Source organism: Podarcis erhardii (genome assembly GCF_964252035.2).
Source record: "Podarcis erhardii genome assembly, chromosome: 10".
Taxonomy (NCBI): Eukaryota; Metazoa; Chordata; class Lepidosauria; order Squamata; family Lacertidae; genus Podarcis; species Podarcis erhardii.
Genome location: NC_138500.1, coordinates 75,508,393 through 75,524,029, shown reverse-complemented (window position 1 = coordinate 75,524,029; position 15,637 = coordinate 75,508,393). Strand labels below are relative to the sequence as shown.

Sequence of the window (15,637 nt, the reverse complement as noted above, 5' to 3'; positions counted from 1 at the left end):
TTTTGGGTTAACAGAGTCTGTAACCTGAAGCGTATGTAACCCGAGGTACCACTGTATTGTAGCAGACATTTTCACTCATTAGAAGCTGCCAGGAGAATCTGAACTGGCTGGTTTAGCAGAGTAATATACATACATACATACATACATACATACATACATACATACATACCATATGTCCCCTGATTGCACTGGACACAGAGCAATGGGGAAAGAAGCTAATTCTGGCTTAGTGCTGTTTTTTATGCATGGTTGAGTATATTGTAGATTACAAGTTCAAAAAATGTTAAAAACCTCAAACAAATAAGATGTGATAAGAAATACTAAGGTCGCTTCAGTGCCAGCCCTGAATACTTCATTTTAATCATATCCAGTTCTCAGCAGCTTTATGATCAGACTTTTTAAAAAACAGAAAATTCATATTGTATGCTTTCAGCAGCTTGAAACTTCCTGTTATTCCATATGTCACATTCATTTTATTTTATTTTAAAGCAACTACATTGAAGGGCCCAGATTTTTTTCCTGTTACAATTTGTATATTTAAAATAGGAAGATTCAGCCTATTGCGGGTGTGGATCCTGGGATTCCCACAGGGTATAACAGAGCCCTGTTCCCTGCCCTGCACCCATCATATGTGTCAGAGAAGGGACCGCCTTCTCAGTGGATCCTTGCATCTTGCCATCTTGCATCCACTCACTCAAGACGTGTGAACTGTGCTCCTTGACCACACTGAAGGGAAGGCTAGCAGAGTACTTACTCTGTGTATGCACCTCAAGAGTAGTAAGATGAGAGGGATCTGTTATGCTCTATGACAAGAGTTCCCAGTTGGTAGCCTGCAGACCCCAGGGGGTTCACGTAACCCACCCAGGGGGCCATGGCACTATTCATATAAGAAAAAGAGATACCCAAATTTTCAAAAGTAGGGGATCCATGGCTTGGCTTCTGAAAAACTGGGGGTCCACAGTACTTTGCCAACTGGGAACCACTGCTCTACGAGATCTCTGCACTTGGGGGTTTACCTACTCAAAACTATGTTGTTTATTCTGTTCACATACAAATGTACACAGAACAATTTTGAGCTTGTCATATATATTTCCCCCCAGCATCAATGTGTGAATATTAATCCACCACATAGTTAATCTATTACCAAAATCTGAGCCCATTACCTAAACTATTCAATTGGTAAAATACCTCTGAAAACTAGTGGCTGGAGCAAGCACCAGAGAAATGGTGATTATCTTTAGGTCTGCTTATAAGCTTCAGCAGGCTGGTCTGAAGTGATAGCCTACCTTGGATTATTGTCTCAGCCAAATTTTGTAAGGGAAAGTGGTGATTATATGGTTATAGTGCTACAAAGATCAAGTAAAAAGCTGGTTGTTGGTTGCATAATATTATTGACAGAAAACTGTCATCCTCAATTATACACTGAGAGCAGATCTATTGATTGCTCCAGCCCACAACACAACTGCCAGGGGATCGAGAGATAATTACCCAACGATCCTACATGAAGATGTCACATGTTGGATGGATGAATGAAACACTCCTTGGGGGGAACAAGGAAGGGAAGCAACATTGGCGAGGGGGAGAAATGCTCAAACCATGTCATTTAAAAGTCCTTTCCTCTTCACTAAGAATTCTGAAAATTATAGTTTATGGAGTTAGGGAAGTTAGGGCAGCTCTTCAAGTTACAATTCTTAGGGGGGGAAGCTGTGACAGTTAAAGTGGTAGAAAGCCATGATGGGTTTGTGGTGCTGAAAAACAATGGCATCCTCCAGAATACTCCATATGATCCCACCCTCCTTGCAGCACCCACCCTGTTTTGCCTCTCTATCCCTTTCTTTCCCCTTTGCCTTCTTTGCCCGGTTCTTCTCCAGCTCCACCACATCCCTTCTGCCTGGGGGGGACTGCCCTGGAATCTGGACGGCATGGTTTTTAACATGCTGAGCAGCAACTATTTCGTTACAGATCTCAAATCAGTGTGCTACACAAGTGATGCTTATTTGAAAAATGGAACTCAGAGAAGCAGTCTTCTTGTCTTCCAGATTAATGTTTTTCAATTAACGCCCTTTATCTAGAACTGAGGGAGGAGGCTGAAGGCAAGCAGAGAAAGCATCACAGCTCCCAAGAAATCCTGTCAAGGCTAATTTTTACTAAGTGGTCCCTTGGCAAAAATATTGTGAAGAATGACTGTCACTTTGTTTTGTACATGACAATTCTTGCGCTGACTCTCAATGGAAATATTAGCACTTGCTGTAGGAGAGAGAGAGTTGTGTATTGTTCATTTAGGGCTTATCCCCATGTACCTTTTGCCCCACTCTTTCTGGGCAGAGCTTCAGTGCTCATAGCTGTCAACGTTTCCCTTTTTAAAAGGGAAATTCCCTTATTCCAAATAGGATTCCTCACAAGAAAAGGGAAAAGCTGACAGCTATGTCAATGCTCCTTGTCCAAGTGGTTTTTTGTTTTTTGCCCCAAACTTTCACAGCAAACTTGGGTTTTCCACAGATTGATGGCTGCTCAGATCACTGGCACCAGGCATAGGGGGTGCAAGGGGTTCTAGCCTCCTCAATATTTTGAATTGAATTTTGAATTGGGGACCCAGCTCCCCCCAATATTGAGGGGCCGACATCCCCCGCCATTGCCAGTGCACCCCAGCCTCCATCCAGGAGTTGGGAGGGGGCTGGGACCAGCGAGGGCGAAGATTGCTCTCCATGAGTCCCACCCCTGCTGGCCGCATGCTGAGGAGAGGACGGGGGAAAGGGGGAAAGCTCTGGAGCAAAGAAAGGGGGGCACTCAGACACAAGGAAAGGTAAGTGTGGTTGGGCCCTTATTCTATGGGATCTTAAAAAGTGTATATTTACTTAAAATAGAGTCAGTTCTGAATTAGTGATGCCCTAATTCAGAGCTTCACATATGGTGTAACTTTCCACTCCTACGGCCCACTTGAGACAGCTCAAAATTATTGTGGCCTGTGAATCACAAAATGGTGAAATACTGGGGGGGGGGGGTAGGCTGACATTCCATTTGGAAGCCCAAAGTTAATTGTGAAAAACTGAAGTTCTACTTCAATCACTTGTTCTCATGTGACTCAAAATGTCCTGCTTTTTTAAAAATTGTGTGTATTAGGCTCTGTGGGTATCCTCCCTTCTATGATGAAAATGACTCCAAGCTTTTTGAGCAGATCCTTAAAGCAGAATATGAATTTGACTCTCCATATTGGGATGATATCTCTGACTCTGGTAAGGAGCAAGTAGAATCACAAATTAGGTACTTATTCATATCGGTATCCTTTGTTGTTAGTGAACATACTTTTTCTGCATCATACATTGTTTTAAATACTGCCTTCCCCTCTCTTCCCAACAGTACATACTCATCTCTTCTTCTGAATCCTGGCACTTCTTGTATTCCACTTTTCCTCCAGCTCCCACATTGTAAGCATAATGTGGGAATAAGAGGACTCGTCCACACTTGCTTATTTTAAAATAATTTATACAGATTGCAGAATTTAGCATTTCTTGGTGCAGAATTTATATGACCTGGTCATAGACATTTTTTAGAAGGCATAGACCTAGCCTATGATTCATTCACTGTGATGGAAGTTGACTTTTTTCAGTTCACGCTTTATATGAGCAAATTCCTGGTCCCCCAAATATTCAGCTACCATCACGTATGAGAAATCTAGTAATAATAATTCGGTAAGGAAGATGTGGCTTTATGAATAAAAATGGCAGTCTGAGGAGACACATAAATGTAGAATTGAATTACATTATGTATGGTCGTTCACTTGATTGACTTATGACTGCTTTAATGCCTTATATGTGTATAAAATGCTCCTTACTTTAATCTACTACCAGAACCTGCACCCTAACCCCATATCTCCCAGTGTTATGTCTCCCAGTGGGACACCATCATATTGTTTCAGAGGATTAGATGACTGCAATGTGCAAATTAAGATGAGCCTTTAATACCACTGTGTGCTTTTCTTGTACTTCCTCCTTCCTTCTCTGAAAACAGCCAAAGATTTTATTCGGAATTTGATGGAGAAAGACCCAAACAAAAGATATACCTGTGAGCAGGCAGCCCGACATCCCTGGTAAGCAGTTACTCAGTTCATTGTCATGTCCAGAAATTGTCAACACCATTTGTCTCCATCATTAATCAGTGATGATCAAACTCTTCACTCAAGGGAGTGAAGCACACCAAGGAAGCACAAAAGAGAGCAATTGCCTTGAAAAATCCTTGCTTAATGGCTCCCACCTAGCATCATAGCCAGCAATGGCATAACAGTCAACAGCATTGAGCTGTGATTGCAATCACATTACAGAGAAAGGTTTGAGACTCAGACTTTGCAGGCAAGGAGGAGGTGTCAATGGAGAACAAAAGCAGAGAAAAACAGAAGCCTCACTCACAATAAAATAAGAGCAAATCACTATTCACACAATGTGCAATGAATTCAGAGGGGAGGGGTATATTCAGTGTCATGGCTGTCCTACCCCATCCTTAATGCATATGTGCACATGCCCAACAAACCTCAAATCAGGGTGAGGTGTGCGCATGATAATGCATGCTGGACGTACGTACACACATGTGCTATTTGTTACAACGGAAGCAGGTGAGTGGCTGTGATCCCATTGTCCCACCAAATCTTCATTTTGCTATATTGTCAGTGTAAAACAGAAATGCAACAAGAACGTAGGAAGAGCAGCACTAAATCAGACCCTGGGCCCTTCAAGTCCAGCATCGTGTTTCCACAGCGGCCAACCAGGTCCCTATGGGAAACCTACAGGACATGGGGCAAGAGCCCTCTCCTGCTCTTCTTTCCCAGAAACTGGTCTTCCTAGGTGTCCTGCCTCTCCCAAATCTCCACCATTCAGTTTCACTGGACGGCCCTGAATTCTAACTGGAAAATGTCAGCGTGAATCAGAAGTTTGTAGACCACAGAATCTAGCATCGAAGTGCTCTTCACATCTGTTCAGAACCATTTCCAACAAAAAGGACATGTGAGAAACCTTTAACCATTGGTCAAAAACTTCACAAAGAGAAGGAAATAGTGTATATTTGAATGACATCATTCCATCATTCCATCACAGGCCTCAGGAAATTAAATAAGTCATAAAAATGATATCTCAAGCACAGATCAAATGATCAGGAACATACCTACCAGCAGAAAAGTAGGTCTCCTTTTTATATTTTTGAATAGAAAAGAATTTTCCAAGATGTTTTATCCAACACACACAGCTTATTGGCCTGGATGATCATTTCTGTTAGTTACTGGAATAAAATATAATACACACATTTGAAGAGCTCCTAACACAATTTTTCTTTTCATTTAACCATTTGATTCCCAATCAGCAACTGAATGCTGTTGCTAAAGACCTGACAACATTTTTTCCCCAACCTTTTATCCATAATTCAGGCTTTGAATATAGGCCATCAGAGACCGTTCACCATGTTAGTATTGTAATGCCCCCTTCTTGCACACAGTGCTCTGGAGTTACTAGTGCTTATGTCTTGTTGAAATCAATACCATGCATTGACAGAAGTCCTACAGATATCAATTTAAGTGTGCTTAAGCCTTCAATTTTGAAGCCTACAGTGAAATACTGTGAGTCTGGCACCCCAGTACTGAATAAAAGATAGCTCACATTGGGCTGTGCTATATCATCATCATCATCATCATTTCAATTTATATACTACACTTCATCCATAGATCTCAAGGTGGTTCACAACATAACAATACAATAAAACAGACAAAATACATAATAAAAATAAGAACAAAACCAAACCAAACCAATAATCCCCCCCTTCCACAACACATTTAAAAGGGTATTGGATGTTAATCAGCCAAAGACCTGGTCAAAGAGGAATGTTTTCACCTGGCACCTAAAGGTGTACATAAGGAAAGTATTTGTCTACTCAGTGAAAACTATTTCAATGCCTTGCAGTACAACTGGAGTCCTGATTAATACAGCATGCAAGTCTTATTAGAAAGATAACAGGATGGGAAAGAGGGATGGCAGGCAAGTAGGTTAAAAGTTGAGGGAGATCTTAAAGTTGCAACCTGACACCCCTAATAGTTCACCACCTGCTTATAGCTTTGTGTAGACCCTACGTTTCTACGTTTTTCCAAATCTGGCATATATAAAAGCAAAGGATCCATGCTGAGCCACAAAAGCAGGCCAGTGGGGAAGCCCTGTTGTAACAGGCAATGTTATTTGAAATAATCCACACATTTATATGGGTTGGTTTAACCTAAGAGGCAGGTGATTGTGGTCCCATCTGCAGGGATTATTTGTCAAGCAAACCTCTTTCTTAAGGCTTTTAGTGCATCTCAGGGCAGAAGGTCTGGTCAAGCTACATTGCTTTGACATAGAACTTGGGGTAAACAGAGACAGGCAGTAATTTTCTGGGGCCTGATAAGTGTTTCAATTTTTTTCTTTCATGCAACATCTGTGATAATAAATGACAGCAATTACCCTGATTAAGTACATATTGTCAAGGCAGAATCCTGAACAGAGTTCAGTTTTTAATGACTCAAAGGGAAAAGATGAATGCACAGAATTGTCAGCTCAAGGGCTAGCCATAATTTTTCTTTTTAAAAAAATTGTAAGATCAGAGAGTGGAGGAAAAACCTATTTCATTCAAAGACTCTTAGTAAAAAATATAGGGACAAATCATGGCCTTATTTAATAAGGCTCATTTAATTTCTTTCAGAGTCCTTCAATTGTTTGTTAGAGCAAGGCCCAATAGTACAATTGCATCATTAAAAACAGTTTATGTAAAAGGATTATATTGTCACTCTGTGAAAAAGATGATTTACAGAGGAGTTGGTTCCCAGGCAATCCTATTTAAAGTGTGAAATGGCTCCCTGAGGAGAATAAGTGATGTTTATAACCTTCGTTTAAACTCTTCTCTGGCCTGTCCCAGTGCTCTGTTTATTTTGGGATCTGATCGGTACTGGATGTGTCTATGTTTCAGGAGTTATGCTCCTGCACAAACTTTGCGCTTCCATCATCTGGGTGACTGTTTCCAATGAGGCTTTGGCCAGAGTGGCTTTCAATAAGTATATACAGCAGATTCTGAAAACAGTGGAATTGAGAACTTGCTCAGTGTTCCATATCTAGGCATACTGAGAAAAAAAGCTAAACCCTCCCAGAAACAAATCCAGGATGCCCCCTGCCAAGCAACAGGTATTGCATTTTATCCTGTGTCCTAAGATTGTTGTCTTGTGCATTTCACCATTGCTGTTTCACATCATAGACTGCTGCTTGTGAGATCAGGGAACTGCACAGCATGACAACATCAGTATACAAGCTAAGTTGTTGTAGAGAAGGAGGGAGAGATTCAACATATGGCTACTATGCGGGGGGGGGGGGGGCAAACGTATTATTTTTTGTAACATTGGGTTCCATCCTCAGGAAAATGAATCCTCCCCCAATGCGTGTGTGTGTGCACGCACGCACGCACGCGCAGAGACACACACACACACACACACACACACACACACACACACACCACACAAGACTAGGAAGATAAGAGATTGCATAACAATATAGGTTTGGAATTGGAAGGATCATCCCTAGAAAGCAAAGCATATAAGTAACACAAGGTGACTCCCATTACTATTACATATAACCCAAGGTTAAGATGCTGCAGTATCACCTACAATCTATGCTAGAGAACAGTGGAAAAACAAGGCGGAGGAAGAGAAAAGCTATCAACAGCCCCTCATCTTGAAACCGCTGCTCACCTGCAGCCAACTGACAAGACATGGGTAGCAAAGCACGTAACTCCTCAGTAAACCCAAGAGCCAGTTGCACTCTTTAATTACCCAGTGTTAATTAAACCATTACTTGGAGGCAAAAACAGTGTGTACCCAGGTATTACATGATGTGTAAACCATGTCTGATATATCCAAAATGAAACAAAAAATAGTAATATTAATTACTTCCCCTCCCATTTATGTACACAAACACAGATCAATATGCAAAGGATGCAGGTAATCTTTATCTAGGATTTCAGCCTAAGCAGGGCATTTCATAGGCAATTGCTTCTTTCGTCTTACGCTGGCATTTCTCCAGCCCTCCCACCCTGTGCAGGCCACCACTGCCCCCTTCTTAGAGTATTGCTGATTCCCATCCTGCCATGGCACTGACTTCACACTATGGGTGTAGTGGAACATTTCAGGAGTCCTGCTGATGCTTCTGTACGGACAGAAGGAGGGATGCTCACTTGTCAGCAGCAAGATTGCTTCTGATACTTGAATCTGTGGCTGCCTCCCCAGTCTCCCAGACAGGCATCATCAACATGCTGCCCAACTACATATTGTGGATGGGAATTCCTCCTGGTCAGTTAAATCTATTGTGCTTATTCATCCTAGTTAAAGTCAGGAAAGATGCCAATTAGTGTCACTAGTTTTGTAGTTATCTCTGCATTGATAGTAGTACCAAATACTTTCTTGATCCCCAGTTAATCCTGTATTTGTCACCTGGGCAGCCAGGATAGGTTAAAGTCAATGACCCAGCGATGAAAAAGGAATCGGGTCTCTGACCCTGAACCAATCACAGTTAGCTCTGTGTGTGTGTGTGTGTGTGCGTGTGTGCGTGTGCGTATCATCAAGCCATAGCTGAACAGGGTTTACCATAACTTTATTTTGGATATATATGCCATGATTTATACCTCACATTTCAGGCAAATAGTGCAAGAGATTTACAAAAGACTCAAAACATTAACAGCACAATGGCACAATGCTATTTTTCTGCTCCCAAGTGAGCCCCATTGAATTCAATGCAGCCTGCTCACAGGCGATGCTAAACACCCTTAACAGGAAGTGTGAACACAGTCCTATACATGCCTGCCCCAATGCAAGTCCCATTGCACTCCATGGGGCTTATTCTCACTCAGGTAAATGGTATAGGATTGCTTCCTGAATCGCACTGAATGCAAGTTTCTGGCCACTGGCCTGCTGACTGGCACCACCTCCTTCCTTCACACCCAGCTCTTTTCCACTGGTTTCAGCCAGTGTTTACTTGTTTTAGGGTTCCATTATGGCTGCATGAAACTTCTTAAATTTCATTGACTTGTACATTGCTGCACAAGACTTTTAATATTTCCCTTGGTAATAATTAAGTGATTGATATGGGAACGAGAATGTTGTTAAGAGGGCATTACTTCATTCAGAGTCTTGCACAGTCTGTGCTTTTTTGCTAAGATTTTGGGTATGAAAAACCTCACGCTCAGATTTGATTTAAAACTATGTGATGTTAGTTCATTGCTTAGGGGCTGTCCACAACACAATAGACCTTGAGTGCTTTTAGAAACAGCTGCATATCCTGAGGCAGGAAAAAAATAGCAAGCAAGCCAGTTAAAGCTTAAAAGTTATGTCTAGAGAAAAACACTGAATGTCAAGAAAGGTCTTGCAGCATTTTCCTGTGGCTTTAAGGGAGGAGTGACTGGGAGGGATGCAGATGTGGGGCTTTGGACTGATCTACTGATTTGCACCATCCTGCAGCTGCTAAAGGTACCACAATTAATGGGAGAGGAGCTTCTGATGAGCAGCAAGTAGCAATGGCGGACATGGCTATTCCCTATTCCCTGTTGCCATCTAAAACAAAGCCCAAATGTCTGCATCTGTGTTTGCACACTTGTATACTTCTTCCTGCTCCTGCCTCTCCCATTTCTCCATTCTCCACCCTTCGTTTCCACTCTTGCCTTCTCTCACTCTCAAAATATAGATTATAAACTCCTCAGGGTAGGGACCTGTCATGTAATAATGCTGCTATATTTATGATGATTTATTGTTGTTATTTTGCCACTGGCCAGTGCAGATGTCAAACAGGCCTGGGAGCAGAGCACACATGCCTGGTGACTGGAGCTGGTCTGGCCTGCTTCGGATTTAACCCACACGTATGTTCAGCAGAGGGAGGGCTTAGTTGAGCTCCACCAGTGGGAAATGATGGACTTTTTTCTGTGTTTCACTGAAAAGTACCAATGCTGCAGCCCATTTTTCAGTGAAGTCTATGGCCAAAATGTCAACTCATTTTAAGAGCACTAGATTGCACCCTATTCTTTGTAGAGTGAAGAACGGAGAGGAGAGCGTTGTAAAACAATATTCTGAACCAAACATTTCAAATGTCTCATTTATTTTTTTTCAGGATTGCTGGTGACACAGCCCTCAATAAAAATATTCATGAGTCCGTCAGTGCACAGATTCGCAAGAACTTTGCAAAAAGCAAATGGAGAGTAAGCTATCATGTTCTCAGTTGCTTGTACTGTTGGGAAGAAATGATTTTAGCTTTATAAGGGAGTCTGCTACAGAGCAAAACATGGAAATTTCCCAAATTTTCAAAAGAATGCTTCTGATTTTCAATGGGAAAGTTTAGCTTGGCGTAGAGGTGCAATTCTTTTGTGAAGAAGTTCAGCTGAACTGGGCCCTGGGAGAGGTCCTCTGAGATAATGGACCCATGTTTTCCTTTCTCCTTCTCCTTCTGCTTTATAAAGGAGAAAGTTGGGAAGAGGGGGGATAGTATGCTCCGGCCATATCCTCCATAGCACCCCAAACAATTCCAGTCTTGCAAGTCCAAAACATACATGCCCTCCACCTATATTTATTTAACTACTAAAATGCCTTTTTAGCAGTAGCCCTGGCCCAGCAAGTCAAGTTTTAAAACTGATGGCATCAATGTCATTTATGCAGATTTAAATTATCAGGCACCATTGATTTCAGTGGAACTTAAGCATAGCTAACTTTCTTGGAAGTGGTGATAACAATTAACTGGTTTCCAATTTCTAAACTACTAATTGGTATCTAATATTTAGATTTCACTTTACTTCTCTGTCTTCTTGCAGTATTGCTATATATAACTAGCAGTGCAATGGTCATAACTGTCTAGTCTTGTCCCTTTCTGAGGGTGGGAGTGGTGCTTTGGATTGGTCTAGTGATGGAAGGGAAAGGGCATGAGAGATAGGGAAGGCCATGTTCAAAATAGTATGTGGTGATGTTCTTTGTTCTTGGGTCACACGTCCCAGACACCGTCCAATCACAGGTGGCATGGCACCATCTGCTCTACGTAGCTACTGCTCATCACAGCTTTGGTTGTATGTCCTTAAACCCTCAACACAAAAAAAAGAAGAGTTAATTACCCAACTAAGAGAATGTGAAAAGAACTTGATAGAGAAACCGAATGATGAAAGAAATAAGCAACTGTATAAGATGTTACAAACACAATATTCAATATTAATAAATCAAGAGGTGGGATGGGGAATTAAGTTAATGAAACAAAAAATTTTCGAGTCTGCAAATAAAACTGGAAAATTCCTGGCGTGGCAATTAAGAAAAAGGAGAAAACAAAATGTGATCAATAAAGTAAAAGTAGAAGAACAAGTCTTGGAGGATCCTAACAAAATAAAAAAGAGCTTCCTTAAATTCTATGAAAATCTATATAAAAGAGAAGAAGAAGATGTAACAGAAATAGGAAAATATCTAGAAGAAAACAGAATCAACAGTCTATCGGAGGAGGAAAGAAGTCTATTAAATAAACCCATAAAAGTAGAGGAAATTCAGGAGGCGATAAAGAAGATGAAACTGGGGAAAGCTCCGGGGCCAGATGGCTTATCGGCCAAGTACTACAAAGTCCTAGAAGAACTCTTAACACTGGTGCTTTGTGAAGTAATGAATGAGATTTTAAGAGGAGGAAGAATACCAGCATCTTGGAAAGAAGCATACATCATGCTAATACCGAAACCTGACTCAGATAAACTTAATATTAAGAACTACAGACCAATTTCATTATTAAATAATGATTATAAGATCTTTGCAGATGTAATGGCAAGTCGACTTAAAAAGTGCTTAGTCAATCTCATTCATAATGATCAAGCCGGTTTCTTACCTAATAGGCAAATAAAATACAACATAAGACATATAATAAACCTTATTGAATACCTAGAATGTAAAAATGAAATTCCCGCGGTATTAATGTTCATTGACGCTGAAAAGGCTTTTGACAATGTATCCTGGCATTTTCTAATAAAATGTTTGGAAATGGCAGGGATAGAGGGCACATTCCTGGAAGGAATAAAAGCAATTTATTCACAACAAAGTGCTAAATTAATTATTAATAACAACTTAACAGAATCTTTTGAAATTTCGAAGGGTACAAGGAATAAAAGCAATTTATTCACAACAAAGTGCTAAATTAATTATTAATAACAACTTAACAGAATCCTTTGAAATTTCGCAGGGTACAAGACAGGGGTGCCCTCTGTCACCTCTTTTGTTTATTATGGTGTTAGAAATAATTACAAATAAGATAAGGAAAACTTCAGAGATACGCGGAATAAGAATTGGAGTGAAAGAATATAAACTGAAAGCATATGCCAGTGATCTTATGTTGTCGCTGGAAGATCCAAAAAAAAAGTGTCGGTAAAGTGTTAGATTTGCTAGAAGAATTTGGAAAGTTATCCGGCTTTAAACTAAATAGAACAAAAACTAAAATGATGACTAAAAATATGATAGAAGAGGTAAAAAACCATCTTGAATTACAGACTGGGATCAAAGCAACTAAAAAAGTAAAATACCTCGGAATTTGGCTAACGATGAAGAATATAAATTTAATGGAAGACAACTACACAAACACATGGAAAGAAATAAGGAAGGACCTGGATACCTGGAACAGAATAAAACTCTCTTGGTCGGGAAGAATGGTGGCAATTAAGATGAACTTATTACTGAGGGGAACCTCAGTATTTAAAGATTGGCAGAAAGTACTTTCTAAATTTATTTGGCAAGGAAAAAGGCCAAGAATTAGATTCAAATTACTCACAGACCAAAAAGATAGGGGAGGATTTGCGGTTCCAAATTTGAAGCTGTATTATGAAGCCTCGTGCCTTTGCTGGGTTAAAGATTGGATTGTCATCAAAAACACAGATCTGTTAGATTTAGAAGGCTTTAATATAAGATTTGGTTGGCACGCTTATTTGTGGCGTAATAATGGCTCCAAACTACAAGAAAGAAGATTTCACCTAAACATTAGGAAGAACTTCCTGACAATAAGAGCTGTTCGACAATGGAATTTGCTGCCAAGGAGTGTGGTGGAGTCTCCTTCTTTGGAGGTCTTTAAGCAGAGGCTTGACAACCATATGTCAGGAGTGCTCTGATGGTGTTTCCTGCTTGGCAGGGGGTTGGACTCGATGGCCCTTGTGGTCTCTTCCAACTCTATAATTCTATGATTCTATGAAAAGGTCCACAAAGGATTTTCTAATCATATTATTAGAGGACCACTGTTGGAAGTATGGGAGAGAAACAAAAAATTATTGGAAAGAAATACCCCTTGGTGGTTATCACCAATCGACATCTTAACAAACAAAAAAAAAACATTGAAGGAGAAAGATGGACTTATGAAGATTTGCTAGTAAAAACAGAAAATGGATGGAAGATTAGGCCATATGAAGAGATAAAGAATAAACTGACAGGTTGGATCCAATTTCATCAAATCAATGCTGTGTGGACTGAAGATAAAAAGAATGGGATGAACGAAAAAAAATCCAGATTCCAGGTAGAAATATTAGAAAACAAATCAAAACTCCTATCAAAAATGTACAGCCAGTTGCTTGAATGGGACACCAAAGATGAAGAAATAAAAGAAGTAATGGTGAAATGGGAGCTAGACTTTGGATACAACATAGAGTTTGATAAGTGGAAGAAACTTTGGAATAAAGGTATGAAATTCTCGGCATGCACAACACTTAGCGAGAACATGGATAAAATGATGTACAGGTGGTACATCATGCCTGTAAAATTAGAAAAAAAATGTACAATACCGGAGACAAATCATGCTGGAAATGTAAGATTAAGGAAGGCAATTTTTACCACATGTGGTGGTCTTGTGAGGTAATTAGAAAGTTTTGGGAATCTATTTACAATGAACTAAAAAAAATATTTAAATATACCTTCACAAAAAACCCCAAGGCCTTCCTTCTGGGGATAATTGGAGAAGAAATTAAAAAGGAAGACCAAAGACTTTCCCAATATGGAACAGTGGCTGCTAGAACAGTAATAGCACAAAACTGGAAGACTTAAAAAATCCCAACTATAAATGAGTGGCAATCTAAATTATTTGATTATATAGAATTGGCAAAAATGACACAGAAAATAAGAAACCAAAAAGGTACAAAGTTTAATAATGAATGGAATACATTTATGACATATATTGAAACAGATGTAAAAAATCTAAAAATCACAGTAGGCTCGATATAATGCCTGTGACGCAAAGAGTTTTAAGAAAACGAAACTGCAGATAGAAAACCTTTTGTAACATATTCCAAAACTGAGTTGAAGGGAAGTCAATTATTGTTGTGTGATTTAGTTATTTAGTTACTGTAAGTTTAATTTGTTGGTGTTTTATGTTATGTAATGTTTTTCTTTTGTTGTTGTTGTTGTTGTTTGTGTTTTGTTTGTCTTTTTTGTTGCTTTAATGTTTGGTGTTGTATAATGAATTGAAACTAATAAAAATTAAGGGGGGGGAACCCTCAACACTTCAGCACTGGGGAGTGAAACAATATATTTGCTGAATGTGAATGTTTTCTCTTAGTATTGTGTGGAAATAATATTTTTGGAAGTAACTGTTAAAAACATACGCACAAAAGCCACACACACACACAAGCACATCACCAAATGATACAGTAAGACAACAGGACATCCTATCTGATTAAAGAGATGTCTTCCTTGGAAGTCTGTGGTGCTTTGTGCAAGGGCCACTTTTTTTCCTTCACCAGGTTCCAGAAGCCAGGAAAATACCCAAGAGCAGCTTGTTCATTTATTTCTGTGTTGTTTTTTCCAGCAAGCATTTAATGCCACAGCAGTTGTGAGACACATGAGAAGGTTACATCTTGGCAGCAGTTTGGACAGTTCAAATGTAAGCATGTCAAGCTCCCTCAGCCTGGCGAAGCCACTACCTGATGGAACAGCCAGGAAAGATTGTGAGTACATGACCTCAGACTAGCAAAGCTTGCCAGATCTGAGACTAGGTATCAGCAGGCACTTAGAGGTCATCTGTGCCACCTCTCGCTCCCCGCTCTGCCTAGTGCACACCTCGCTTAAGCTGATGCTGCAGTGACACCTGGGCGGAGATGGTGGTGTCTTGGGCTGGCTGCTTCTCTGCCTGCTTGCTTGGGCAACAGCCTTTCGTCATGGCACTGTCAGTTGCAGATTGGGAGAAGGTGGCTAAACAAGACAGCTGGACAGCAGGCAGCTCAGGAGGACGGCACTGGGCAGCAGCAAGAGGGTGGCAGGGAGGGCCTGCCTCCTTGCTCTGTTTAATTATAAAGTCAGACCTGAATCATTGCATTGGAGCATAGGAAGCAGCCTTGTGCTTTCAGACTGTTACGAGCTCAGTATTGTCTTGACTGGCAGTAGAAGACATTTTCACCACCTGCTATGCGAACTAGAGATGAATGAGGATTGAGCCTGGGGGCTTCTGCATGCACTGAGTCGTGGCCCCTCCCAGCATAACACATTAAAGACGTTGTTTTTGGCCTGTATTTCCTGAAACACAGATCTTACCTAGTGCTGAATCATCTTTCTCCCAAAAGCACAGCATGTCTCCCAGTTGGTTCACTTGGACAGCACAACTGTCATTTATATTTG

General features: G+C 40.5%; 1 protein-coding gene across 1 annotated transcript in view; it reads left to right on the top strand.

Moving 5' to 3' along the window:
- The window catches only part of CAMK1D (calcium/calmodulin dependent protein kinase ID), a 217,330-nt gene that overhangs the window by 199,320 nt on the left and 2,373 nt on the right, over positions 1–15,637 (top strand). Inside the window, exons 7-10 of the mRNA XM_081879198.1 lie at positions 3,121–3,233; positions 4,009–4,087; positions 10,149–10,236; positions 14,832–14,970. Coding sequence (XP_081735324.1) covers positions 3,121–3,233; positions 4,009–4,087; positions 10,149–10,236; positions 14,832–14,970 — 419 coding nt within the window. The remainder of the gene's footprint in view (positions 1–3,120; positions 3,234–4,008; positions 4,088–10,148; positions 10,237–14,831; positions 14,971–15,637) is intronic.